The sequence below is a fragment of the Cygnus atratus genome, chromosome 2, assembly GCF_013377495.2.
Source record: "Cygnus atratus isolate AKBS03 ecotype Queensland, Australia chromosome 2, CAtr_DNAZoo_HiC_assembly, whole genome shotgun sequence".
NCBI lineage: Eukaryota > Metazoa > Chordata > Aves > Anseriformes > Anatidae > Cygnus > Cygnus atratus.
In genome coordinates this window covers 26,350,796-26,378,765 of record NC_066363.1, presented here as the reverse complement: position 1 = coordinate 26,378,765, position 27,970 = coordinate 26,350,796, and the positions used below count along the sequence as shown (strand labels likewise).

Here is a 27,970-nt window from a genome sequence, read left to right as displayed (position 1 = left end):
CACACCGTCATTACAACAAATCAGAGAGGCTGCTTTTTTCTTTAAATCCTGACCTGAAACAAGCATATTTATAACAACTACACAACATGCCACCGACTAATGATATGAAGCACATGCGTGTCCACCTCAATAAAGCAGGAGATCCCAGCAGCAGAGCAGAGAGACCATCATTTCCTGAGTCAGCCCTAGGCTGAAGAAAGATCAGCACTTTGATCAATACACATCCACTGCCTTTTTTCATTAATCCACCTTGTAAATTATGACCACTGAAATGAATCGGTGGTATACTGGAAGGAAACCTGGAGAGGTGTTTGATTTCAGGTTGTTACTGGATGGTGCAGACTCAGAGCCTACCAGCTTCGGTTGTAGGGTGGGGTGCTTTTCTTCAGCCCCCATGCAGTACCACGTCTAAGAGGAATCAATTCCAGGCTATCCTTCTCACAGCAGAACCTAATGAAGCCAACCTGGGAACAGGATGGTGGTGCTGGGGTGGGCAGGGGGAAGAGGTCTCAGTACAATCGCTGATTTTCCTCCTATGGCACTATGTTCATACGGCTATCAATTCAGGGCAAATCATTCAAATGCATGCCAATTATTTTGGCCTCACTTTCGGGTAGATGGAAGCGGTTTTGTGCAGCCCTGGGAGTGCAGAAGGGCATTACAGCCAACATGAATGTGACTTAAGGCCTGACACAACACTGTAAAGCAGCCTGGCTATACAGGGGATTCAGACCCAGAGGGTAAAACCTTGATCTCACTTGTGTCAGTGGAGATTCTGTAGTTGGCTTCAGCGAGTGTTTCTGCCCTAGAGTCCGAGAAGGAAATGGCTTTCGCTGGCTACATGACATGCGCCTTCAGAAGGTTAGCTGCATGTGGCATCCCCTGCGAAGTGATCGAAGGAGGGTGCTGAACTGCCAAAACAGTGACCGACTCATATCCTATGTAGAAGACTGATTTATACCCCCCACAACTGGATTACATCCTCTGCTGTACACACCCTCCTGCCCTGAGTAACTCTTCACTGCTGTCCCTTCACTGAAAGGCCCAAGAGCCTCTCAGGGCTCAAAGCTGAAGACTGCATTTTTCAGATGGGTGGGTGAGTTTAGGAGAGAAAAAATTTGCCCTCGGAAAAGGAGGTGCTCGTGTGTTTTGTTGATCACATAGGATAGCATTTTCTGAACAGCAGAAAAAAACAGTCAACCACAAGTGACTGAAATATTTATTCAGATTTAGCAAAGGTCACTAAAAAGTGTGTCATCTTGACAATACTGGCAGGCTTTGTATAAAGTTTTACTTTTCAAAGAGAATATTTTTCAATAAAAAGAATACTGGAGGAAAGATTTAAACTAATTCTACATAAAATTTTTCATTATGTCTTCAGAGACAGTGTGAGTACTGGATTCCAAAACAAAGAAAAAAAACTTGTCAAGATAAGACATGATACATCTTTTTATTTCATTTTAACTTCTACTTAAATAGTAAATGAAGCTAAAACATAAAAGTGCTCATAGTTTCCTGCATAATTATCCACATTCAAATCTCTCCTCAGGAGAGATTCTGTGGGCTTTGATCCAGGGATTTTCAAGCATTTAAGGAAGATACAGGAGCCAAATATCATATTTCTTCTGAAGAAAATGTGGTATAATTTCCTTATACTTTTAAGGACATTCCACACAGAGACAATCTGGCCTGAAGTCAGAGACAAAGGAAAATACAGGCAGAATTCTTAAATGCCCATTACTGTTCAAAGTCTGTTATTTCTATTGTTTTCTATCTTTATAAAATTATCTTCCTATTCTGACAGGATCAGTGTTTCCAATCCAAGAATATTTAAAGGATATTGATAGTGCATCTTACTAATTATTTATCATCAAAATGACTATTTCACACTAAAATGACATGTTGGTCTATGTCTATCCAGATATATATCTTTTCCAATGACTGTACATGATTTCAGCTGCAAAGCCACAAGATAAAGCAACAAAGATCACTTAATTCTCATCGCATGCTGCTGTCCTGCAACAGTACATATGGCAGTACCAGTAAGCTCAGAAGAGTGTGAGGAACTCATTTTTAAAAAGCATGGCTGAGTCCTAAGACACTTTTAAGTAAGCAAAGAAAGAGACATGGGCATTTTTATATAGAGACAGAAATGTAAAATATCTCCTCATGCCCTATCTAGTACTAAATCAGTTTGCCCTTCAATAAGCCTCTAAAGCGGGTGAAAGACTGAGCTGCACAGATTTCCTGCTTCTGTTTCCCACTTGTGTCCTGCCACCAGTTACTATGGACATCTGTGCACAGATTTGCTTCCGAATTCCAGCATTGGCCCAAATCATCCAGAGTTTTCCCACTCAGATCACCTAGACCTGAGTCTACCTTGAAGGAGAAGCCTCTCCTGCGGCACAACCCTGAATGTGTAACTTGCCTGCAGCCCATCAAGCTGAGACTCATGGACCACATCTTCCCTCCACCTGCCTCATTTCTCAATGCCCTGGTTTCCTTTGGAAGAGGGAGGAGTGATGTGCTCCAGTTTGGAGCTATCGGGCACAAGGACTGTAGGACATGACACAGTGCAGAGCCTGGCATGGTGTTAAGAGCAGGTCTGCTGGGAGTAGAAGACATGCAGTTCTGGTGATGGTTCTGAGACCCCACAGAGAAATGAATTTCTGGGCTCCTGACAAGTAGGGGTTTCCTGAGCGGGTGGGCCTTGGGCTAGCAGAAACTCAGTACATGGTCAAGCAAGGACGGATGAGGTTAGTGAGTTGAGTTCAGCAAAAGTGGAGCAAACAGGGATCAAATGACTCTGTAATGGGAAATAATATGGCAATTAGAGATACTGGCAGTGGAAAGGCCGGGCCTAAAAATAAAGAGTGAAGAAGTAAAAAGGAACTTATCCATGACTGTGACTTGTGTCCTGCATCTGTAGAGAGCAGACAAGGATGAGGAAATATCCCCAATCCTACTCACGGATTCACAAATCTTTTTTAATGCTTCCCACTGGCAGCTCTGAGACCAGTTAACGTAAACTTTCCACCTACAAAACCTGTCAGAGCAGTTGCTCTAACACAGCAAAGATTTTGGGAGGGTAAAATCTGTGGCACCAAAAGCTATATGGAGAAAGCAGGAAACTGAGGACTGTTGCCTAGGAGAGCAAGAGGGCCGCTTTTCCAAGACTCATTAAAACAATATTCTTAGCAGCACCATTTCAGAAAATGCCCTTCTTCTGCATAAGGACTGTGGCAGGGTGGGTTCTGCCCTTCTGTCCTTCAGATGAGCTGAGAAAGCTCCCTTTTTTTCAAGCTAAGCTCATTCTTTAGTCCTCACCATGCTGTGGTGTTTTCATGTGCTAATAAAACTTGCTATAAATCAGACTCTCATACATCTTCCTCCTTTCTTAATTAGCCAGCTTGTACAAAAAATCTACAAACCATGAAAATAAGTCTTGGTTTTGGGAGTTTTACTTCTCTCCTACCTGATTTTTTCTCTCTCTGCTTTCAACAGCAAGACTACAACCAACACCTAGACTCCAAAGCTTTCACATGGCTCTGCCTTTCTACTCATGCCTGTGAAGGACCCACTGGCCTAATGTCAAGACTGTCAGTGTTCACATCCTGACGTGTGTCATGCACATAAGTGGTTCCAAGTTTACCCTTGTAGTCCCAAGTCTTAGTTCTCCGGTTTTCTTTTACTTTGTTCACAAAACTACTCATCAAAAGAAACTCCAGGAACAAAAACTTCCAGACAAGCATGGTATTGTTTCAGAGCTGGAGAGCAGAGGAATATATACAGGAGCCTCACAGCCTGAACACTTGGCAACGTGAACGAAAGGCAAAGAATAGCACTGATTTACCAAGAGGTGAGCTGCAGAGCCTTTGATGCCCTCACTGCTACTGTTTAGTGAAGTGAACGCCCCCACGCTGCACAATGCAATCATGGCCTTATACCTGTGCAGCCTTCCTTTCATCCAGCTCTGCCCACCTCCAGAGCCAGACTTCCCAGGCCAGGATGCACAGCAGCAATTCTGAGACCTGCACCTCCACTCCCAGGCTAAGCCAGGGTTGTTCTGATTTACACTGCCCCTCCACAGTGTCTAATGTACCAGCTGATAACAGACCCAACTGAGCTCTACCCTGATACGTGTTTGTCCCCCTAATACAGAACATCACCAAGGGCTTGGCTGCTGGTACACTTAGTCCAAGAGCTCTCTGTGGTGCCTGACAGAAGCCTTACCTTCTCCGAAGAGTATATTGCAGCTGATCGGGCCAAGTTTACTTCTCCTTCACTCTACCTAAAGAACAAAACTGCAGTGGAGACTACAATCAGAGCATCTGGAATCAGGAGCGATGCAACAAAATGACTCATTGTCCGTGGTCAGACTTCTTCCAGTGCAGGATGTCAGCTCCTCACATCCTTTCCCTCTGCCACCTCCAGAAGCATTCTCTTAATTTCTCAGGAAAATACAAATATGTCTTTGTGGTTTTCAGCACTTCCTCCACTTCCCTTTTAGTATTTCTCCATCCTTTACAATCTATTATTCATCCGCCTGTCTGCTCTATTCATCTTGCCTTCTTGTCCATCCACACAGTCGGGAGTTATTCTTTAGCGTATGATGCTTCTGCAACTCCTAAGTTCTTTGGCACTCCACCAAGTGCCAAAGGTCTTTATTTTTTTTCTCCAAAGCCTTTTCCTGATTTAGCATATGCCTGGTCCTCTCCTGCATCATTTTGCTTCTTCGTCAGTTGGAGAAAAAGACATATGTTGACATCCTGTTGTTATTATTTTTGTGTAATCCTTGGAAAACTGTGTTAAAGATTACACTTTTATTCAAAACCTGAAATCCCTCTTCACAACAAACAGGTCTTATCTCTTGATAAGCACTAATTATTTATTTTCCAGCTGATACACTGAAGGTTCACCTCCTGGAAAGTCTCCCCTATTAGTCACTTTCCAACAAGGCCATATAGAGGGCTCTCCCCATGTCAATGAGTTGGTCAATAATATAAAAGGGAGGTGCTGGCAGATGGTGATTTTGTAACCAGTTTCCTATTCAAACCATCACAACCATCAGAACGAGAGGCATTATTTATGAAGATGCCCTTTCACATTCATCCGAGTTTTTCCAGTGTCTGCAAAACCACTGAAAGTTTGTAGACTCCGATAACGAGACTTCTCCGGGGATCACACAACTCCCTGTAGAGCTGTGAGTTCTTCTTAAGTCCTGTTCCTTTGGTTGAAGACATCTTGCTTCATTCATTCATTCCCTGGGGAACTTGTTCAAGATTCTTGCACAACTGAGATCTCAGCCTCCAAAGAACCACAAAAAGACAGCTCTGTATTTCAGTTTGGCCGCACCCAGACTCAAGATTTTGAAAAGCAAGTGTCTAAAACAAATAAGCAACTTACCTTCTTTAGTAAGACCTCGATTCTCAGCAGAAGAAACATTGACTGAACAGTTTGCAGGGAAGGCAGACAAGTCATTGTCTTTTTTAGAGGCCCTGCATGCAAACCCCACCAGCACAAGAGATTTGGAGGACTAAAATTCCACCACTAACTTTAACTAGCCATGGGAATGACCCAGCTTGTTACAGCGTCTCGATGTGTCTCATAAAATGCACTGAAATATTTGCTAACATGACTATCTGCATGTTGCTGTTGTTCGTTTTTATTACAGCAGCACCAGAAGTGCCCACCATCAGCAGGACCTTGTGCCTGGTACAGATGTCAGTTTTCAGTGTTTTGACCAAAGGGGACCATGTTATTTAACTTCCTACTCCCAAAGCAAGCAGTCAAATAACCAGACCCTTTCATGTCAATGTGCCATTTGTACAGGCAAGTGTTTAGCAGTATGGGTCATGTAAGCTAGCCCACAAGGACTGTTTCTGGAAAAAAAAAAAGTAAAAAAAAAAAAAAAAGTATTCTGGAACTTATTTTAAGATTCATATCTATGCATTCATGCATGTGCATTTAACCATATACATAATTCACTTAAGTTTAAGAGACCTGCTTTTAAATACTTCATCACTGTGTCATACCATGGAAACTACCTCAGGGCTACTAGGAAGGGGGTTCAAACATCCCTCGTATAAAACACATCATTATGCATTAGAGGAAACTTCATTCACCAGAGAAGAATGGCACACCAGCTGGAGGTGAACACCATAAACCACATAAAGTTTTAATTAAATTCATTAAAAATTCTTTGTCTCTCAGTGGGTGTGGGGGCAGATACAACCCTTTAACAATGGCCAGCACACAATCAGGTTTGTCAAAACTAATAATAATACAAAAGCATTAGCTCACGCCGGGACATTTTGAAAAAGTTTGAATAAGTGTATTATTTTTAATATGGGACATTTATAAATTATTGCAAGATGTGGCCAGTCATGGAGCACAGTTGTAGTTTCTATTGTTCATTGGATTGATAAAAGGTGTTAATAATAAAAGGCACATTTTTAGCAGTTGACAAAGTGAGTCAACCTGGAAATATAGGCAAGGAGGACTTTTTCTTTTAAGACACACACACATATATGTATGCAAAACATTTTTGCCATGATCAGTATTTCTTTATGTCCTCTACGTCCCATACTAATAAGTATGACATACAATTACACTTCCTGCCCTTCAGAGCTTACAGTCCATCATCAAAGCTGTATACAGCAAATGAATGTTACAGCACCAGACCTCCTCCTGCAAACACATACATGCCCGTCAGAAAATCATATATTCCCAGGGACTAATCATGAGCACAGAGCTAAAACCATACATAAATATTTGCAGGATTAAGGCTATTAACCAGGGTAAAAGAGGATAGCTACGTGGTCGCTTAGCTCTTATGTAAATGACTTTGTTTTTCAAAGCTGGAAAGCCTTGCAAAATACTTTTATGTTTAATCAAATCCAAATAAAATGATTCTACAATGTGCTGAAGGGTTTCACATGATGAGTCAGTGACAAAGTCAGCTATTTAGACTCATGGCAAGCACTTCATTTTGGTCCCAGTCCAGGTTCCATTGAAGTCAGTGGGAGTCCTTTCCCTGATTGCAACATGAGTCTTTGTTATTAAATTATCTCAAGCTGATGAACTGTGAAACAGCAAAGTTACTTTTACTAACCATTCCTAATCCAGACTTATTAAGGATAATTGTAAACTAGAACTAATTCAGTAATTAGGTATGAAAACATACTCACTGCATAGCTAATACATAAGAGTGGGCCTTCATTTTCTGTACCTTGTCAAGACACAAGAAATATCACAGGTCACATGAGCAGTCCCACAATCTATGTGATATTGTCGAAAGTGGGGAAAGAGCAGATAAAAGTGTATGTACCTCGTCCTACAGCTCAGAAATCAGGCCTGTGGTTTTCCTGGCCATTTCGTAGTCATGATGCTATAAATTTTAGATTTAGATCTGTATCCACTTGATGCTCAGTGCTCTTCAGACCAGATAATTTGTCTGATTTTATTTCTACCTTTACTATAAGACATATGCCTTAAGCAAGATGAGACAGCAACATGCATTTGAGCAATTATACAATACAAAGATTAGTTCGGTAGATCAAAATCAATGTTAGCACATGAAGTGTGCTACATTGAGTCTACACAATAAAGTATTCTGTCTAGTAAGAAAGCAGTACTTAATTTAAGAAACAAAAGAGCAGAGTTGTTTTTCTATTTTTTCTCACTCCAACTGTCTAAATAGCAGCTGTAGAAGCACTGTCCTCAATCACACAGGTTTCAGAGGAAAATAAGTCGCCTGCTTTTTTACTTCACCTTCACACAGGCACAACAAGCAACTTCAAAGGTAAGAGATAAAGGAGCTGAAGAAAACAAATAAGGGTAATAACAGTCCCAGAACTCTTTCACGGGTTGACAAAAAACACTGCATAATGCATTTGTCCACACTGTCATTGCAAAATGGTGAGAATTATCTCATCTAACTTCAGCCATCTAAAAATGAAGCTTGTAATTGAAATGCGTTGGCTAAGTTCTGATTGTTAGTGGTCTCCCCTATGGGTAAATGTAGAGATATACCTATATTTCTCTGGTGACTCTAACTCGGTTTGTGATTTGACCTGAATTACACATCTAGACTGTAATACAGGTAAGACTCGTGACATTCACTCCATTGCTGTGTCCTCAAGACTGTCAGGTGAGATCTTGTAGTGGCCACCTTTATATATACATTGACAAGTATATGTACATCTACTGATATAATATTGGTAAATAAATAAGACTGTTTAAGTGTTATAGACATAACTATAGGTAAATACTTAAAAAATATATATAAATGTATCCATAACTTTTTAACACAGTTCAGTCCACAAACCAGAGGGATAAGAAAAGGAGGGTCACCAGATTCATCTCCTGTTCACTCTCTGCCTCCATGTTCTAGTCTGGAAATCACAGGACCGATGTCTCCCAAGCATACATTACCAGTGGTGCACTTGTGCCTGCATGCTCTACTGTAACTGTGTCCAAGGCCTTCTTAAAAACATAAGCTCACTGTTTCCACGGACCACCTTTTCACAACAGCACCACTGAGACCCAGATGTAAATCTGCTATGCCTTAGTTTAAACAGCAACTCCTACATCCTTAAAACATATGCGTGTTTTGAAAACCCCAGCCCTAAATCCAAGCTTTCCACATCACATGATCTAGCAAAGAGTAAAATGCAAACAAGAAGTAACCCTTATTCTGAATCAGTATGAACTATATGCATGCTATAATCCCACCCAGTTCAGATTTGGACCCATCCAAGCAGTTCCATTAGCTTGGAAAACTGGGCACAGACTGAAGGACAGTCCATAACCCATCTCAAAAAGCTGTATTGGATTCCTCTTTCTTGGCTTGAACCATCCATCCAAGAGAACCCCAAGCATGACTCGCTTGCAGATTAGAGATGTGTGACATGCATGCAAAAAAGATTCATGCTGTCTCATTGTATAAGATGATGGGGTAGCTACCACAGTATACTGTGAGCCTGACAAGAAGCAGTATGAATACAACTGACTGCTCCTAAACTTTTGATATGGGAGGTGTGATGACCCAGTCCATACCATTAGGCACAGGCATCATGGACCATTTTCTAGGATTATCTCTAGAAACACAGAGCCTGTGTAGCTGACCTGAGCAGAAACAAGCTTCTACCATTTCTCAACATCCTCAGCAATGGATCTCCTCCAAAGAACCAAATCTATCACTAAATTCCCTATCTCCAGACTACACAAAGAAGACCCAAATTAACCAGTAACTTTAAGTCCTTGTCTAAAATCCATAAATACCAAAATAAAACAGATGATACAAAAAAAAAAATGTAACAACCGAAAAACAGTTGTACCAAAATATGGTCCAACAAATACCTTGTCCAGATCCCCCAACATTTCACTGGTTAAACCATTCACCTGTGAGGCAAAACAAAGACTTGATCCCAGGCACATAATTCAAGAAACATCATTGGCTACTAATTTACCATTTTTTCTAAATACGTGTACTTATTGGATACAGGTGGCAAGGTTTTGGCAGGGGCTGAATGGGTGACCTCTGTGAGAAGATGCCAGGAGACCAAAGGACACAGCTGAGCCCATCAGCTGGACATGCCTCTGGGAAAATGTCTTTTAGAAAGGGCAAAACATCACATGGCAGAGAAAGGAAAGAGAAGAAAAAAGTGTTGGAAACAATGTGCTGTTTTCAACCTGCACATTATCTATGATGTAGCACCAGAGCATAGAGAGTTCTTCATGTAGTCACAGGCAAAATTTTCAGTGCCTTCTGTGTTTCATAGCAGATGAGTGGGTGGAGGTGACTAGAAATGACATATGAAACAACCACAATGAAGGACTACAATTTCAAAAATTCTCCAGCTCCACAGTTGGGGCCAAACCTCCAAAAAACTCCTGCTCCAAATCAAGTAGTGAGATCTGCAAGACTCCTCAAAACCCAGCGGCTACTACTGAGACAAATGGGGCTTTTCATATGTGCAAGGACTTTCTTGTGCCAAAATTAGAGGAACTGGACCCATTTTGAACTCTGGTGTGGCAAACTTCACAAGGCAAATGGGGTGAGGAAGAAAAAAAAGGGTATCCACAGCAATAATGCAACTATAGACTTTAAATAAGTGTGAAACTCTATGGCTTGAGTGCAACAAATTTTAGAAAAATAATGATTATTTATTCACTTTCTGTGGACCTTCAGTAGGACATTAACATGCAGGAGGAAAAAAAAAGAGCACTGTTTTGGAGGGTAATAGCTAGGACATATATCTGAATTAATTGTGGCTCACAGTGAATTTATGCTAAGTTTATTAGAGTGAATTTATGCTAAGTTTATTTAAAATAAGATAGATGGGCAAGAGGCAGCCAGGGTCTGTGAAAAGAGACATTATTTGTGGAGACAGTCTATTGTGTTGCAGCAGAAGAGAATTCCATCTTCTATTAATAGTGGTCAGTGGGAATTCACACAGACTTTTACTTCACTGACATATTCATTTCATTACCAGTTTCTTCAGTTTTCATAGTAACTCTTGAGAGTGTATGTGAGCAAGCAAAAGGATTCTCTGGAAGAGATCCAGCTACTACTGCTTTTGGAGGGGGAATTCTCAAGCATTGCAGATCAAACCTACAACCCATCGTTACAAGAAATAAAGGCTTTGCAGAGCTTTGGAAGCACTTCTTGGGAGGGAGAAGAGGGTCCCAGGGTTGCCACTGGAGGGCTCTGCCCAGGTGCTGGGGTCAGTTCGTGGAGAAGACGATAGTGAACAAAGACTCAGCTTGGGGTGCATCCCCCGTTTGTCTTTAGGGCGGGTAGTAACGTGGTGCCTGGCAAAACCTCTTCGTTTTACCCAAGCCAGCCATTTGGCTCCCTCTCCAGTTAGGCTAAGGGCAAGCAGCTGAGGCTCTCCAAGGCAGGTGTCCTCTCCTATGGAAATGAGCCTATTAAGGGGGACTACAAAAGGGCACAATTGGGCAGCTCCTTAAGCTGGGGTTTGGCTATAGAATTGAAGATAGAGAAGTGAGGAACAGGAGAATTTTCAGCTGTGTAATTTTTGATCATTTACATTAGTAGCATGGGTTAAAACAGAAGAAGGGATTTGGGCATGTGGATCTTTTCCCCTTCTTTGAGTTAAAAGTGCCAAGAAGCAAATTGAGAAGTATAAAGTAACAGAACAGCGTTTTTTTTTTTTTAGTACATCTTTTTTACACTACTAATGAAGGGCTTTTTACATTACAGTCTGTGTCTATTTCAGCACTGATTTTGTATCTACTTACAGGATTAGAAAGATTAAGTGCTAATTAGAGCACTGAGGATTAATAACTGCTACTTCTGAAACGCACGTTTTTCTTAATCTTGTTTTTAATTCCAGTAGAATTGGTCCATGTTACAAAGCCAGGGTTTGCCAAAGCTTACTAAACATGCAATAGGAGGTGCTGGGTATTAATTTTCTTGTATACACTGAATAGGCATCATCCATTAGGCTAAAGAAGGAATTATAGGGATGGTAGGAATAAGCAGGCTTTGTTTCTGGAGAAAATGAAAATCTATGTTTTCATTGTTCTGTCGGAAGTACTGTTAAACCAACTTTCGCCCCGTTTTACATTTTTGTATACATAATTTATAATTTAAAGTATATTCAAACATTACTGAAATGATAAATATGGTAAAGTGAGAACTAGGAACATGTCAAAATGGCAAATAGAGAAAAAATTAGCTACTGTGTTGCTGCTGACTGTTGACTCTACAAATCATGGTGCTGTTCATTAGAGGGAGAGTTTCCTTCTGTCCTGTTTAAAGCTCTCAATTCTATCATAGTGATAGTCATATATTTACAAATAACTTCAGAACTATTTGGTTGCTTGAGGGGAACACATAACAGTTGTTCATGTGTAAAACATGGGCAGGATCCTTTCCAGAGAGGAAAGACTTAGAGGAAGGTTTTCATTTTCAGCCCACAAAGGATGCAATTTGCATACAGGTGTTACCGGGCTTCTCTCTGAACTCATGGATCACTGCTAGTTTCAGATGTCAAGACAAAAAGATGGGTCAAAGGCACAGTGAGATGACTTGTGGCTACTTCAAGTAGTTTGAGGTCAAGACTGCTAACATCAGAGCTCTTGTTTTCCACCAAGTGACGCCAGATGTACCACGATCTCACTGAATTACGCATTTCCCACTGCAGCTAAAGGAGCAGGCTGGGTTCTGCGTGAGGTGGCTGACTACAGGATTTTTCTTTATTCCAGGATAGAGTGGCCTCGCATCTCTCCTGTAGAGAATGGGATCCACTTACCAAAAGCATACAGCAAGGTTCAGCCATTAGGATCAACCAGGATCCGCAAGGAGGGAAGGCAGAGCAAGACCCTTCTCCACGCAGTCTGCAGCGACTCTGAAGCAGTATTGCTTCATTTTGTTATTTCATTTATGGCAGCCACACAACAGCCCTCTCCAAGGACGCTACAGCCTCAACTGGTTCCTCATTTCAGTGCAAAAGGCAGTTAACCTTTCTGTTATGTTTCTGATCTTCTGGAGCCTATATGGTTTAGAGAAGGTGCAGGCACAGCTGTGGCAGGTCTGTTCTCCTTCCAAACTCACAGAGGACTGCTAGACATATTTTTTTTTTAATGCAGTGTTACCTTGTGCAAGAGAAACCAGGGACTGCAGCAGGCCTGGGCCACTCTGGAGCAGGAAACTGATGCACATGGGCCTGATTTTTTCAGGAGACCTTCCCGGAATTTTGTGGAGGAGCTGCAAAGAGTAAAATTACTCTTCTGTCCCCATTTGATGACATGATCAGGGAAGAAGTCTAAGATCCCTAAAGAGCTTTCCCTTCTCAAACCTCCTACTGTGTGTGGCCAGAACCAATCTTGTCTCTGTTAAATCAGCTCTTACTAGATAAATCCCAGACAATTACTGATGCTTAATAAATTCTCCAATCTGCCTGTTCAAAACAGTTTAGTATTAAGAGAGCTCTCGACTGAAAACCATCTGAAAATCATCCTGAGTATAAGAAACACCCTTCTCGAGAAGTCTTTAAAGAGGACCTGGGAGGAGAAACAGGGAGAATGAATGCAAATACTACACAACTGTCGCTGATAAATAAACCAGTAGACCATGCCCATAACTAGCCAGCTTTTACAAATTGACTGGGGCTGTCTTACAGAAATATTATTTTAGCCCATGCATTGCTTATTTTAGGAGATTAGGCAGTCGATGTCTGCTCCCGCTCTTAAATACCAAACCTGTGAATGACCACAGACTACAACCTCTTCTTTCTTCCACCCAGAAGAAACTCTTGTCAGTGCCAAATAGATTATGCTGCACAGGAATAAACAGAGAAACATTTTCCAAAGTCAAGCTCTGCCCCAATTTTTTACTACAAAAAGTTCTCCTGAGCTGCTGGTAGAAGAAATCCTTTACAGGTATGCACCTGTTGCCTGTAGCTTGCTGGGAGTGGAACTCAGACCCACCACACCTGGTACCTGCCTAATGTGGCTGTCCTGAGAGATTTATACTTTATAAAAACTGTGAAAAGAGCTTCCATATGATTTCTTTAGTATATTATACCCCTGAAATTTTTTGTAACACCTATAAACGAATTTTTAAAGTTTCTTTTTTAAGTTTCTAGATAATAACTTTTTCTTTTTCCCCCCAACTTTTTATACAGTGACTTGGTCTCTTCTCATGTGTCTTTAATCATCGCTCACATGCATACAGCTTTTCAGTCATACAACTCAAGCACCTTCTTTCAAATGCAGTTCTTGCCTCAGACAAAGAAAGACAAGATAAGTGTTTTTTTCTATACGTTACACCGGTATTGCTCACTCACCTACAGCATCCCTTAGGCACGATGTGTTGGTTCATCGCTGCACCACCAGAGGGAGCTGCCTGAATGTCTTTGAAAGATTTCAATAACTAATTTAAATAAAAATAAAAAATAAAAAATCTCACCTTTGAAATCTTATTACCTAGAAAAGGGGATGCAGTTGTGAAGTTGTGACAGGCGTAGAGAAATTACTGAAAGACTGTCATAAAGTGCAGTGCTTCAAAACTTTGCTTTGCTTCTTTTTAGTCACAGCCAATCTTGTACTGTCTGGTACAACAGTACAAAATAAGCTTTGTTGATTTAATCAAACAAAGCAGTTTTGCATTAGGGTGTTTATGCCAGCCATTGACATCCACAGTATGACTCTGCTGGACTGAGGGTTGAGAAGAAAACGCAAACTAGATTTTTATAGCTAACTTAAACCAGCCAATGATACGTGATACTGCCTATGAGAGATCATAATATTTTTCTTACAAAATTAGTGTTCATTAGTACTAATGCGTACTTAAAAAAAATAAAAATCTAAAAAAGGCTGTCTCTTTAAAACCAGAAGTTGGCTGTAGCACTGATTCATCCTCAGTTTGTCTTTTTTATTTTAAAGCAGTAATTTATGTCCCAGTTCTGCTCTACTTTCTAATGCCATCTTTTGTTTACAACAGAGGGTCTCTGCTTTCCTCCCTGATTATGCCCACTGCCTTTCCATTGCACCTATTTTCATGCATCCTGACACAAACACTGCATGCATGGCAACGCAGAAATGTACATCTGTATTTCCCATTAAATGAGGGGTTCAAAGCTATTCTTGGGTCCAGACTTGTCTTGCACTCTTCAGACTGAGCTGAGCTGTAAGATTCTCTGGAAGGGAAAAGCCAAAGTAAGCTCTTTAACTTAACCCCCAGCTGCTGATCTGTGAGCTCCAGAAAGACTGGGCATGGGAAAGCTCGGGTATGATCTTGCTTAGCTCTGAGACTGGCTCTGCTTAAGTACAGCATGCATTCACAAAGCTAGAGATGAGCTACACAGGTAAAGGACACGGGGCACAGAGTCTGCTGTACTTCGTCATAGAAGCTAGCCAGAGCCAGAGTTCCATGCTGCTTAAACCTGGGAATCTCAACTCATAAGTATCAAAATAAAAATAACTTAATAAATAAATTTTATCTTGGAACTTCCAGAGGCCTGATTCATTTTTACAGTAATTGGGCCTGTCGGTCCTAGTCACTGGCAACTCCTCATCTGATTACTAAAATTTAAAGTAGGACACAGCCCTAATATGGTATCAGCATATGACACTTTTAGTCATATGTAGTTTACTCAGCAATTGGGGGAAATGAGAAACCGACATTAATATGCCTCCATGTAGCTCTCTGCTATTAAGCTCATCAGCCAAGACCTAGTCAAGGCAGTCATTGGGGCTTAGAGAGAGTTTTGGTTCATCCTGCAGTAGTCAACATCACTTGTTTTCCCACATGGATACCTAAATTCATGAGTCTTAGTCTTAGATCCTAAATCTTAGATTATGAGCAGAGTCCGACTCTCCTTCCTCAGCATTTTATAAGGATAGCTTTCAGGAATATTCATTCAGAGAATTGCAATGTCAAAGAGATGTAGAAGCCAACCCAAACTCTGAAATTTTACCTCTGTTTTGCCACTTCATACTGGTCTACTTCCAAATGGAATAGAGAGCTTATTTCACTTCTTTCCCTAATAGCCCCAATATTCTCATTATTTGAATACAGCAGATAAACAACTGGAGCACAGGTCTGAATTGTGTTCTTTGCCAGAACTGGGCAAACTCTTGTGATGTAAGATATTACCCTGTTCATGAGGTGAGTATGCTAACACTAGTTTTCCCCACGTGAAGATGATCAATTGGTGAAGTAAAAAGGACCTTCATTTTTCTAGAAATCCAGATCTCCCATGAATGAGGGATCTATACTTTTCCAGAAATGCATTTCAGAAAAACCTATTTGCAGTGACAGTCTGGGAAGCCAGTAAAGTGAAAACATCTCACTTAATTGATGAGGAAGTAGTTTCTACTTCACGCAAAAGGAATAATGACATTCCTGATACTGGCCAGACAAGCCAGAGAGCTCACAAACCCTCTTCTTGCTGCCCTTTCTGGTTTTGAGGTGAGGCAGGTCAGAGGAGTACCTCTCTTCTCAGTGCGGGGGACAATGTGCTGTTCTCCTCAGAGACTTTACCTCTCGGCCCATCAGATGTAGGAGAGTGGTGGGCTGGACCTGAGGCAGGCACCCAGCAGAGCTTGAGTGTACGGGTTGCTCTCCTACCTGAAAAGTTAGCTTAGGCAAACATCCTTCCACTGCTGTATGGCAGTGAGTAGTTCATCCTGGGCAGAGCTCAGGACATGGCTTTCCTGTTGCTGCTTTCTCCAAGGTGTGCCTTCGGCAAAGGGCAGTTCTGCAGTGCTATGGAGGGTCCAGAGTTGAAGGCTACAAGGGGCTGCTGTTCTGGGGCAATGGGAGAGCCTCTGTACAGTGAAGGAATGTGTCCCAGAGACCTCTCAGAAAATACTTGGCATAGTCTGTGTCTTAATTGACTCCAGAATGGAAAAGGCAGCACAAGTGAAATGTCTCTCACTGTCTACAAATACCTAAATTTAAGCTCAATCACAGAAGGAGGAGGGGAAAAATAAAGAGCACTTTTTTTCCTTCATGCTCCAGAGCCAAGATCTGGGTGTTTTTGAAGCCATCCTACAAGGAAGAAAGGAAAAGGCTGAAGCTTACTGTGACCTAAATAAAGCAGAAGAATTAGGTACTTGTGATCAAAGGGTTGAATGATGCATATACACATCTCCCTAAATAATATAGTGGGTGGGGGAAATGACATGTCATTATTTCTCTGAAATAAGGAGAATTACCTGTTCTGAAAAGAGGAGTTAATCTGTTTTTATACAGTGAAGAATAATGCCACATTATTTCTTCTAAAATTAGCAGCTGACAAGCTGAGACTTCAGTGCTCATAGCATCTGGCTCTCCGGCACCACACTGTACTTCATCACAATGAAGCTTTCCTTTACCAGTTTTACAATGATTGGTGGGGGACAGCCGTTACTAGAGAGGCCTACATCCACCGAGCCCCAGAATGGCAGTATGTCTAATGTACCTCAGAGTTTCTTTCTTTCTTTCTTTCTCAGAGAAACAACATGCAGAAAACCTGAAGCTGAGATTTCAAAAACAATCTGGTGACATACAGGCAAGATTCTTCCATCCAGCTGTACCTTTACTAGTTGTCTTCTTTCTAACCAGAAGCAAATATATGACAGTCTTATTCTAAAATCCTGCATTTTGAGATTTCTGGTGTCCAAGGCAGGCAGCTAAAGAGTGAATTCTGAAAGCTGAAGTCAGACTTATCTAAGTAAGTAAGAGGTTTCTTTTTTCTTTTCTCAAAATCTAAAGCTACAGATACTGAACAACCGAGCACATAACCATAGCAATGGCTGAATCATTTCTCTTGAAAAGATAATGGCTGTATTTTGTCACATGAATGCACAGGAACAGCATAGAGACTTCTCAAAACTGCCCTACTGAGGAATTTTTCTGTTTGCTGTTAAAGTATAAAGTGGGGCTGAGTAGGGCTCAGCATTCATAAAGAGGTTTAGGGGATTGAAAACCTGAGAAGTAATTTCCATTGGACTTGGAAGACCAAAGTCACAGAGCTTATTTACCCTCTAGCAAATTTCCGGTTAAGTACCATTTCAATTGAATAATCAAATTTTCATGACTCTTCTTTACTGATGCATGGTGATATTCCGTTTGTCCAGTTTATTCATGGAGAACTCCCTAGCAGCAGATTGGAAAGGAGGTAAGTTCAACTTTCTCACCCATTCATGTGAGAGAATTGATTGAGTAATACTTTTGCTATGTTTAAACATTAAAACTTCACTTTGGTTGATGTAGTTTCCTTGACTGTGACAACACGGAGCATATGAAAGGTTATAACTCCAGTCACTAAAAACACCTATCACCATTTGACCTTTCACAGCAACATACTTTTTTTTGGTTTTGTTTTGTTTTTTTCCCTTGAAGGGTAGAAGGTTGGCCTCTTGTCCATTCAAAAAAAGGATTTTGTAATAGTTGAAGAACTCCTTGGAAAAAAAGTTTTACTATCCAAGAATAAGTTAATGGAAGAAATTGCTTCCTCATGAGAGGTTGGCCTGTTCAGAAAAGCACGTAGGTACATCTGAGCATCTTCTCCATCTTACCTAACGATGACTCCATGATGGTGTCCCAGGGTTGAGAACACACTGGTCAGTGACAAACCCCATCCACTCTGGGCTTCAGCAGCCCTCAGACAGACAAGCAGAAATGAGCTGAACTGAACTAGGGAGGCTTCTGAGGCAGCCTCTCCCTCTGAGAAGGCAAAGCTGTCAGGACATGTTGCTCATGAAGCTGCATCTAAGCAACTGGGTGAAATGAAAGCACCATTTCAGACAACAGATTACTAAGGTAAACTTGTGGTCTGGGAAAGCAGAATCTATCTATCTCAGGAGTCTTCATTTCTAGTCTCTCAGAGGCAGAAATGGAAACACGGTTGTGGAAGAAAAACTGACTGTGTTTATCCCTCTATCTTACCTGACAGTAACTTCAGCAAAAAATATAACCAAGACTCTCTTCAGTTTTTCTTTTTCTACCTGACTGTAATAACATGTAAATTATGTCGGGCTAATTTCTAGTTTTATATTCAGTTTAAAAGGTTTTCGATTTACAATCAGTTTTCTGTAGCACAACACTAGCAAGCATATAGTTTTAAAGTACAGTACTCTCTTACTAACTCCTCCATGTTTATTTGTGAACAGGAAAGACAAACAGTTAATTAACAGTTCCACGAGTACAGATAATACAGCTGTCAGCAGAAAGAAAGCAGGACTGTCCACAAAGTAAATAAGCTTCCTTTTTTAGCACATGCAGCTAAACTAACTTCTCTTAAGATTAACCTGCTGGAGGGGGACACAATTACACTCGCCAAATACATGAGGGCAACTCTCCATCACTGCCTCTTTACAAAGCACAGAATGAATAATTTCCTTGAGAAAGCAGAAAGTGGGATAAAGCACTGTTTTAATTATATTCATAATGATTTATTTGAAAATATGTTCTCATTATACTGTTATCTAAGCACAACCCATTGTAAGCCAGAAGCAGTTTGGTTCCACCTGAATTTAAAGTCATTATTATAATTATTCTCACCAGAACAGCCATTAATCACATAAACAATACCTGGCTTGCAGAAAATATGTGGTAAGTAGCTATATTATGATTTAGTATTATTTTTCTTACATTCTTTTAGTCTTACTTGAATACTTATTTTCTAAGAAAATGCTTTTGAAAAGAAAAAAAGGAAGCATCTTACCTTCAGATTGATGTGTGGCAAGAGGTGTTTGGGTCTCCTTGGAGTAGGATACCACCTCCCGAGGTAAGAAATCAACCTGGGTAATCTTTGACACCCCTAGTTTGTGCAGTCTGCGTCTAAGATGGAATACATGACATCAAAAGGTTAATGTTAAGTGTAAATCAGTAGCAGGAACAAAAGTGTTTGCTTTTATGAACAGGATAAAAAAAATACTTCAGTGTTTGCTAAGATGAAACACAATGCACTATGTATGAGAAGCACCTAATTACAGTGAAGAAAATTAACCTGGTAACCATTTGCCATAATAAAATATAGTTACTAAACACCTCTGGACCTAGATCGTGCTGCTGAGAGGGACTGTAAATGGGAGAAATGACTTGCTCATGCCCCTCGTAACATGCAACAAAACAGTCTCCTCTTTCATACTATTATTATTACAATGTTCTGCCTGTTCAAGAGATTTAATCCTTAGTCTGAGATACCCAACAGTGGAAGAGACACCATAGGTGTAAAATAGGCTGGATTAGGAGTGTTAGATGTCCACCTGAGAGCAGTAATAGAGCAGGGTGAACAATTCCCATAAAGGAGATTCTCCCTTCCATAGGAGTTATCAGCAGTGAATTTGCTGTCGGTTTCTGATCATTAGAGTTCTAATGCAAGCTCTAAGATGCACCTGGAATAGGTCAAGTACAGCCTTCTTTTTCTACTTCCCTAACTTTAAATAAGCCATATGAACCATATCAGTAAAGCCAAATAACAGTGTGACTTGGTAAGAAGAGAGCCAGCTGAACAGGATCATGAACATTTTTAGTCATACACAGTTCACTCAATGGTGGTGGTGGTGGGGAAATTAATTTGTTTCCTGAATATTATTTGACTCTCTGTAGGGAGGGAAGAATAAACAAAGATTTGCTTGCAAATGTTTTACTGGAAAAAATGCCAACTTTCAGCAGACAAAAAAATATGCAAATAATAAATGGATCTAGTAAATAAGTCCAGTTGCCTAGATCAACACGTGCAAGCATGATTACACATTTACAGGAGATAAATTCATGGACACAGTGTTTCTGAACAGCCATGTTATTAAAAAGAGCAATTTGGAAAAGCAGTGAATTCATACACATTATCCATATCCTCTCTGTCTTCCAGACTGTGAGAAGAACAGAGGTCAAAGTTTTTTTAAAAATCTAATTCATTTACAGTGCTTTAGGCATTCAGTTAAGATTGATGTCTGAAAGTAAATGAGTCTCTAAAAGGAAATTGTCATCATTGGATGACACCTACTGAACTCTTAATCTGGTTAGTGCTATATCAGCTATATATTTTTCTAATCTGGTTTACTGGCTGAGTTTTTATTGAGCTGAATGCAATTTCATTCAATGGGTAATCAGCATGAATCAGCTATATCACAAACAATTAGAGTAGTAATAGTTGTTACAACTCTGAGCATCTTCTTTTAAAAGGAAAAAATAACAAGTCACCCTCCTTACAAACATCTGTGACTTTACAATATGAACAAAAGTAATGGTTGTCTGAAAATCCTCCAGGGTGGGGCAGAAAAACTTCTGCAGCTTGTGTTACACTTCAAGAATCTGTAACAGCTAACAAATGTTTTAGTACTGCTACATTTTTGTAGCTGATTTAACTAGGGGTTTGTATGAATTCAAGCTTCAATAAATACCCAACCCAGCAAAATGCTTTTCTATCCTTCAACACCAGATGGAAAATCTCTGTTGCCTACTTGGTCGGTCAGACATCCCTTCAAAATCAGTCCTCCAGTGCCCCCAAACCACTGATTCCATTTACTGAGATTCTTAAGCCTCCTTCATCAAAGGAGCTTCTTCACTGGTTAAGTATCAGCTCTAATTATGTGTTTAATCTAGGCCTAAATAGAATCTCAGCTAATTCTAACAAGTTTCACATGAGATCATTCCCTGTCTCCTTGACTGACTGGGGATGGGGGAATATTGCTCCTACTGGAGAGCTGGATGTCACTGCTAATTGGGTTAGCTTCTGCGTAGGCTGTTGACCAAGGTGTGAGCTACAACTAACCCAGAACACTGTGCTGAGAGAATAAGTTGAATGTTTCACCTCAAACATTTATAATTCAGTAATTGCTGATGGTTGTACAAATGTACAGAGTCACTCATATCCTGGTAATTACTGGTGAAGGCGGGGAGCTCTTCACCTGAAGGAACGTCATCTCTTCTTTCTTGCACATGATGATCAACCTGCAATGGTTCTTATCTAACTAAATGTTGTCCTAACTCTTGTTCTGAAGCACTTAGGGACAACTGAAACATCCTTTAAGTACATGGACTCTCTCAAATATGGGCTACAATGTTCTAGTCTCTAATTCTTCTTAGGGCAGCATTAAAATGTCTTATTTCCATTTCCCATCCATACTTTTTGTATGGATTGCTCATGATTCTTTTCATTTACAGTTTGCTGAATATTCAACTTAGAGAGCCCATAAACTTTGAAGGACTCCTTTCAAAACCGTCAGTAGGAAGACAGTATCTAAAGCCTATACATTAAAATTGGTTCCTCTGTCCACTGGAGAACAAAGATGTATCTGCTGGAAGGATTTAGCTAAACACATCATTTGCATGTTGACTGCAGGATTTCTTTTGTATTGATATTTTTCCATCTAGTCTTATGACACCAGAGGAAAGTGTGGTTCTCTGTCTAACTCTGCCACAGTTTTGAAGTTTTCTTTCAAAAGGGACAGGACTACTCATAGAATATACCTGTGGGTTCACTCTTTGGCATCCTTTTCTGTCTTTGCACTGAGTGCTTCTAGAAGATTGAAGTCTTGTGGCTGTACACAGGCTTATCTTTACATGTGTCAAACCACCTTGCCTTGCACAGCCATTTGAGGAACCTTGCTTCTGGGAGTGCTCATCTCTAAATCCAAACTTCTGGGAAAGGGCAGCTGAGATTTCTAAAGCATTTCTGTATGCTATAATAGCTTGAGAAATTCTTCCTTTTTCATATGATCCAGGTGATGTTGCAGAAGCTGGATCTATTTGAAGCCACACTCAGGTGGAAATAACAAACATAACAGTTCTGGGTGTGGAGAAAGCCTGCCTAGAAAGTCCTCTGGATACTTCCAATCTTCCTTCCTGGTGAACAGTCCTAGCATCCCTAACTGCAGCTGAGAGCACTGTCAATCAATAATTAAAGGAAAATCTTTGTTTTTTTTGAAGCCTAGAGAATGGTGAGTTAATTTCACATGAATTGTTGGAGAGAAAACATTAAGAACTAGTAGAAACATAAGATGCTCGCTTGGAGACGCAGACAGCAAAGCCTGTAAGTTCACAGGTGGAACAACTTCTTCAGCAGAGATATGGTTTTGCTTATGACTCAAATTCTGAAGAACTTGAGGGACCATTACCTTTCCTTTTTAGAGGAACAATTTATCCTAAATATGTCTGCAGGTAGGCATTTCATATCTTCAAGTCTTGCTGTTTTTCCTGTACTATTAGTCTTCCCTCCTTTTGCTACTTCTTACCTTGAAAATAGAGCAACCAATTTTCTCATCTGGAAGAGACTGTAAAATTCAGTCTGAGATGCTAATAAACAGCATTTTCACTTGCCAATGCAATCTAATAACTTCAGTGATCATACAGGTGATCCGGATTCAGAAACTTGTATAAGCATATTTTTTGTAGTTATCGAGTCATACTTATGTACTTGGAGTATCAGCAATAACACAGTGCTGACATGAGCTAAGTCCAGAGGAAAGCTATTGTTTCCGATTTTCCTTGATTGCCCACAATAGATAAGAGAGAAACTGTTGATGCTATCAGGCTTTTCTTGATGATGCTATACTACATTCATAACAAACATGAACTTTTGTTCTTTAATATACTGATCTTTTAAAACATAAATGTTTGGTACACTTGGTTAACTGCATCAGCTAGGTTCTGCTATCTAAAGTAACTAACTTTTCCAGATGCTTGGGGTAGAGAAGTTCCATCCTAAACTGGAGAATAATAATGTTAGCCCTAGTGTAAGTAGGAAATGCTTGATTGACCTCAACTCAACTAATATGGCATTTACCCTTGGACTATGATCATATTTAAGTGCACAATTATAAATGCATATACAGCTCCTAAGGAAAGGGGGAAAATTGATATTGCATATGGAAACAACAAAACTATGCCAAAGACAGGAAGGAGGAGGCAAAAGTACCTTGCAAATGATTCAGAAAGAAATGTCTGAATCAACAGGTACAAACAAGTGCAGTGTAACTGTACATGCACATTAAAGTGCCACAATAATAACATTTCATCTGTAATGAAATAGTTATTTGTATTGTGTTTCAGGCAACAGAAACAGCAGCTTATATTTTCATGAGCTTCTTTAAAGAGTTATTTTTTTTTTCCACAAAGATGTCTTTGCTGAAGCTTCTTATTGATTAAAGTAAAGAAAAGAAACTTAAATTAGGGTCTTTCTGAGTCTGCAAAGCAAATGAAAATCACATAAAAACAGCTCAACTGGGAAGCATTTGCAACATAATTCTTGCAAAGAAATGATAAATTAATAACAAAAAGAGCTGACATATACCCAAGTTCAGAGTCAGACTGGAGTTGCAGCACTGAGGGGTCTGTGTCCCATTGCAAGGTCCTAGGGTGGTAATCAGCCGTGCAGCACAACGGGGGGAAAAAAAGAACACACAGAATTAACTGAAAGGATGAACAAAACCCCATCTCATTAGTTACATGCCGTATGTAGAACATTCAACCTCCAAGTGCAAGGGAGAGCCACAGTATGTCAAACAAGGTTTGCTACTAGCCTATGATAGGACTATTAAAATTACATAGTACCAGTAAACAAAAGGGAAGAAGCTGGGTTTCTTTTCAGATTTTAATTAAAAAAAAAACAAATATTTTTTCTTTTTTTCTGAAAGACTTCTGACCCTCCAGTTATGGTTGATGCACTCAGCGTGTACAATTTGCAGGCAAAATTTATTGTAATCATGTTTGTTTGATAAAATGGATTGAACACTTGCCATGAATTCCACTGAAGAGCAGTCTAGCCCTTCATAAGCTCCTAAGACTGACTGTAAGCCATCCTGTAAAGAGTGCTGTGGGCACAAACAACACAAACAAATGGCACACTGACACCAGCTCTGAGACATTATGGAGGCACCTGGGACAAATAAACACATTCCTCTTCTTTTCATCTACATAAAATTTCTGGGGGAGAGGGGAATGACCCATCTGGAGAAATCAGATGATGGCAGTCTCTTAATGGACTACGGTCATGTGGAACTGTCACAGAAAATTTTCAAAAATTTCAAGACTTTTTCAAAAATGCCTACTCTTTTTTTTTATTTTACTTTGTTTTTCCTCCCTAATGAAGCCATACATCATATGCAAGAGAACTGTCCATGACAGCATCAGGAATACAAGTTTGGCTCCTGGCCACGTTGTTCTGTGATACGAACACTAGATTATGCATTGTACTCACTAGCAGAGGCTAAAGCAAAGGAAAGCACTCCTACACTAAAGCAAGCAAGTCGTGTCTATGCAGTAGATAATGATAATCCTCAAAATTCAAAACTCCACTCATGTCTTTTGAGTAGTATTTTGACACAGAGAACATACTTTCATCACATCCAGCTAAACCCAGCCATATAACCAGCCATGTTTAATCTACACAAGCCCTTCTGCAACAGTAGCAACCTCTGCCAATGAATTATTCATATAAACTAAAAAGTTATTGAATTAGATTAGAAGTAGATCCCACAGAGCCATACAGTTTTGCCACCTCCTATACTCAGTAAACGCACCCATTCTATTACCGATGTTAACTCACTCTCTAGAGAGGCAGACAAGGGCATGTGATTCACTCCGTCGTGCCAGAGTGAAAGACAATCAATCTGTCTCAACACCCTGCGTGTACAAAAAAAATGAAGAACTGTAATGAAAAGGTGCCTGCATTACATGCAGTGTAAGGGTACTTATTCCCCTTAAGTTATTATGACCAATAGTGATGTGTATTGGCATTAAAGACTCTACAATGATACAGAAAGACTCCTCTAAAATGAAATGGCATTACAAAAGGGTCAGAGATAAAACAATACAGTAATAAAAAACAGATGATTTTCCCTCCAGCTTGACTGTAGCTCAAGTACGGCAGAAAGGTAAGTGGACATAAAGATTTAAATGCCTGATGCAATGCAAAAGCATCAGTGTCTAATGCATTACGTATACACCATTAAAAATGCTGTGTGAAAATGCCTTGTAATGTCGCCAAGGTCAGTAACATGCAGTAGGACTCACTATGCATATGCTCATTTCTAATGTTATAGCTGCCTAGGGACTACTTATACAGGCTTTCCAAACAGTTACAAGAAAATGTATATAACTCATTTCAGTTATTTCCCCCCTTCCTTTCCCCCCTTCCCCCATTTCCAAATGTACAAAATTTCCCAAGGGAAGACTAATAAAGACTATTGCATCACAAAAACCCCATTAGCAAATTATTACAACAAGAGCTTGCAACAGGTCTCTGCAAAGACACAGACCTTACAGTCCACCTCTGAGAATCCAGACCAAGTTACAAGAGGGCACATTTACCTCACACTCAACTGGTTGCCTGAACAAAATAGATTTAGAGATCTCACACACTCAAGACAGCACTCAAATCCCCCAAATATGAGCACAGCTATACTTATTGTGGGAATTTTCAATACAAAGAAATGCATTCAACCCCTAGTCCAAAAAAAAAAAAAAAAAGAAAAAAAAATCTTAGATTTGTACTCCAAATTGTACTTGTTTTTTTTCTGTATCATGCTACCACTTGCAAAGGCTTGAAAAATAGGTAAGGAAGTGATCTGCTGTGTTGTCCTCTCAAGCTTGGCTGAACAACATTATTGCAAAAACTGAGGCCACAGGGAATTCTTCAGTCTTGCCTGAAGAGACACGATGCAAGTGGCTATGCTTACATCAGGGAGCAACTACATGCTTCAAGGAACAAGACTGGTTTGTCTTTTGCCTCCTCCTGCTGCCTGAAGAATGTCTGCAGATCAAAATGAAACTGAGCGAACAGTAGAGATGTAATATGGACCTACAATATAGCCAGTTCCCATGGCAGTAACACCAGAGAAGAAGCAAACAGATTCTTGATAGACTAGCAACACAAAGATGCTGTTAACTAGCCTGTGCTGTCACCTGGACTAGGAAAGTAAAGCTAAGCTGTTTGTGATGAGCAGACTGTGTGACATTCCCTGATCATTTGGATGAGCATTACATTACTTGCTTGTTCTCCTGCGGATAGTTCTCAATGGGGATTGTGAAATGCCATTGGATCTCGGTGAAAAATCAGTGCTAACCTTTTTCAAATCTAGTGCACGAGTTCTCTCCCAAGATAGTTCTTCATGAAGAAAAGGATTACATATTTTTGCTCTTTTTTCTTTCTTCCTCATATGTGAAACCTGATTTTGGCTTTGGGACTTTAGCCACCCACAGATAGGGGCAGAGGGAGTAACACTGCAGACCCCAAAGACGAGTGCATGGGCCTAGGAGAACTGTTTGACTGGTAGCTCAGCAGTCAGGCACAGGTGCTCCCATTCAGTATGAGTGAGCATAATTTGGGGAAAGTCCCCTTGAACAGACTGAATGGATTTTGGCACAGGTCTATGTAGAAGAAATCTAATACATTTTGCCACGTTTTAATGGGGAAAAGAGGCTTGAGCATTAGCAGCTAAAAGCAGTGCTCCCTCGCACGTTACTGTAATTCCACAAATCTCCCGGAGTCCACTTGAGTTGAGCCTCCTTCTTCAGGTGAATTGAGTGCACATGGCATGGGAAGAGACCCTGGAAACTCCACAGAAGGAAATTCACTGGTCATGAGAGTCCCAGCCAGGACTAAGCCAGATCAGGCTGTTCCCATCACCCAGAAAGCAGAGACACTGTTTTAATGAGAACTACCCATTGTTTCAAAGCTGGTTGCTACATAAGTCTCCCACGCAGTGACAAACAATAGCCCTGCTATCAATCTTCCTTCCACACGTTTGGTGAACAACGGCTGCCCTTGAGTGATCGTAGGATAAAAAATTATCATCAAATAACAGATTGTTCTAAAGCAGCATGAAGGGAAAAAGGACTTTAAGATCTTGCACTAAGTGGACAAGGTAGAGGTGTTATTACCTCTCTTTAAAATGTTCTGCTTTCATTCCTTTAGATCCTCTATTTTAGTATTCTCTATTTGCTATGTATTATGATCTCAGTAATTCAGGAACTTAGGACAGCATTCTTAGATGCTGGTGTTGTTTCAGTTATTTGTACCGAAAAAGTACTAGCTCGTTTTGATGCAATGCATCTTCTTTCTCCCCAGTCAGTAAGGGAAAAACCTGCAGGAAGAAAGCAAGGGGAGAAAGAGACCAAGATGTCACACATTTATGAAAAGATTAGATGGTAAAGCAACTTGTTACATTTCTCTGTTCTGGATTCATGTCCACAGCCTTAGGGAGATATTCAGAACAGAATTCTAAGATGGGAGCTATTGCAAAATTTAAGGAAGTAAAAGGAATTTGAACAGAAGTATTCCCTTTTCTGTATTATTACTACAAAGGAAAAGCAGACACTCTGCCATGTGTTAGAGTGCCCTGTGGAACCTTACTTCCAGACTGTTTTTTATGTAGATTAAAAATGTGGAAAAGGCTAAAACAAATAAACTACAAATAAAACATTTGAACTCTTTTAGAAAATTCCCAACCTCACAATGCATTAATGAAGCATCACTTTTACCATCTGTCTGAAATTCGTGAG

The 27,970-nt window shown here is 40.2% G+C and overlaps 1 protein-coding gene across 5 annotated transcripts in view; it reads right to left on the bottom strand.

Moving 5' to 3' along the window:
* Positions 1-27,970, bottom strand: part of DYNC1I1 (dynein cytoplasmic 1 intermediate chain 1) — a 192,821-nt gene that overhangs the window by 129,677 nt on the left and 35,174 nt on the right. For all 5 annotated transcript variants that reach the window (XM_035545340.2, XM_035545338.1, XM_035545343.2 and 2 more), the window contains exons 6-7: positions 23,760-23,819; positions 19,188-19,303 (exon numbers count right to left, since the gene is read on the bottom strand). In XM_035545340.2, coding sequence (XP_035401233.1) covers positions 19,188-19,303; positions 23,760-23,819 — 176 coding nt within the window. The remainder of the gene's footprint in view (positions 1-19,187; positions 19,304-23,759; positions 23,820-27,970) is intronic.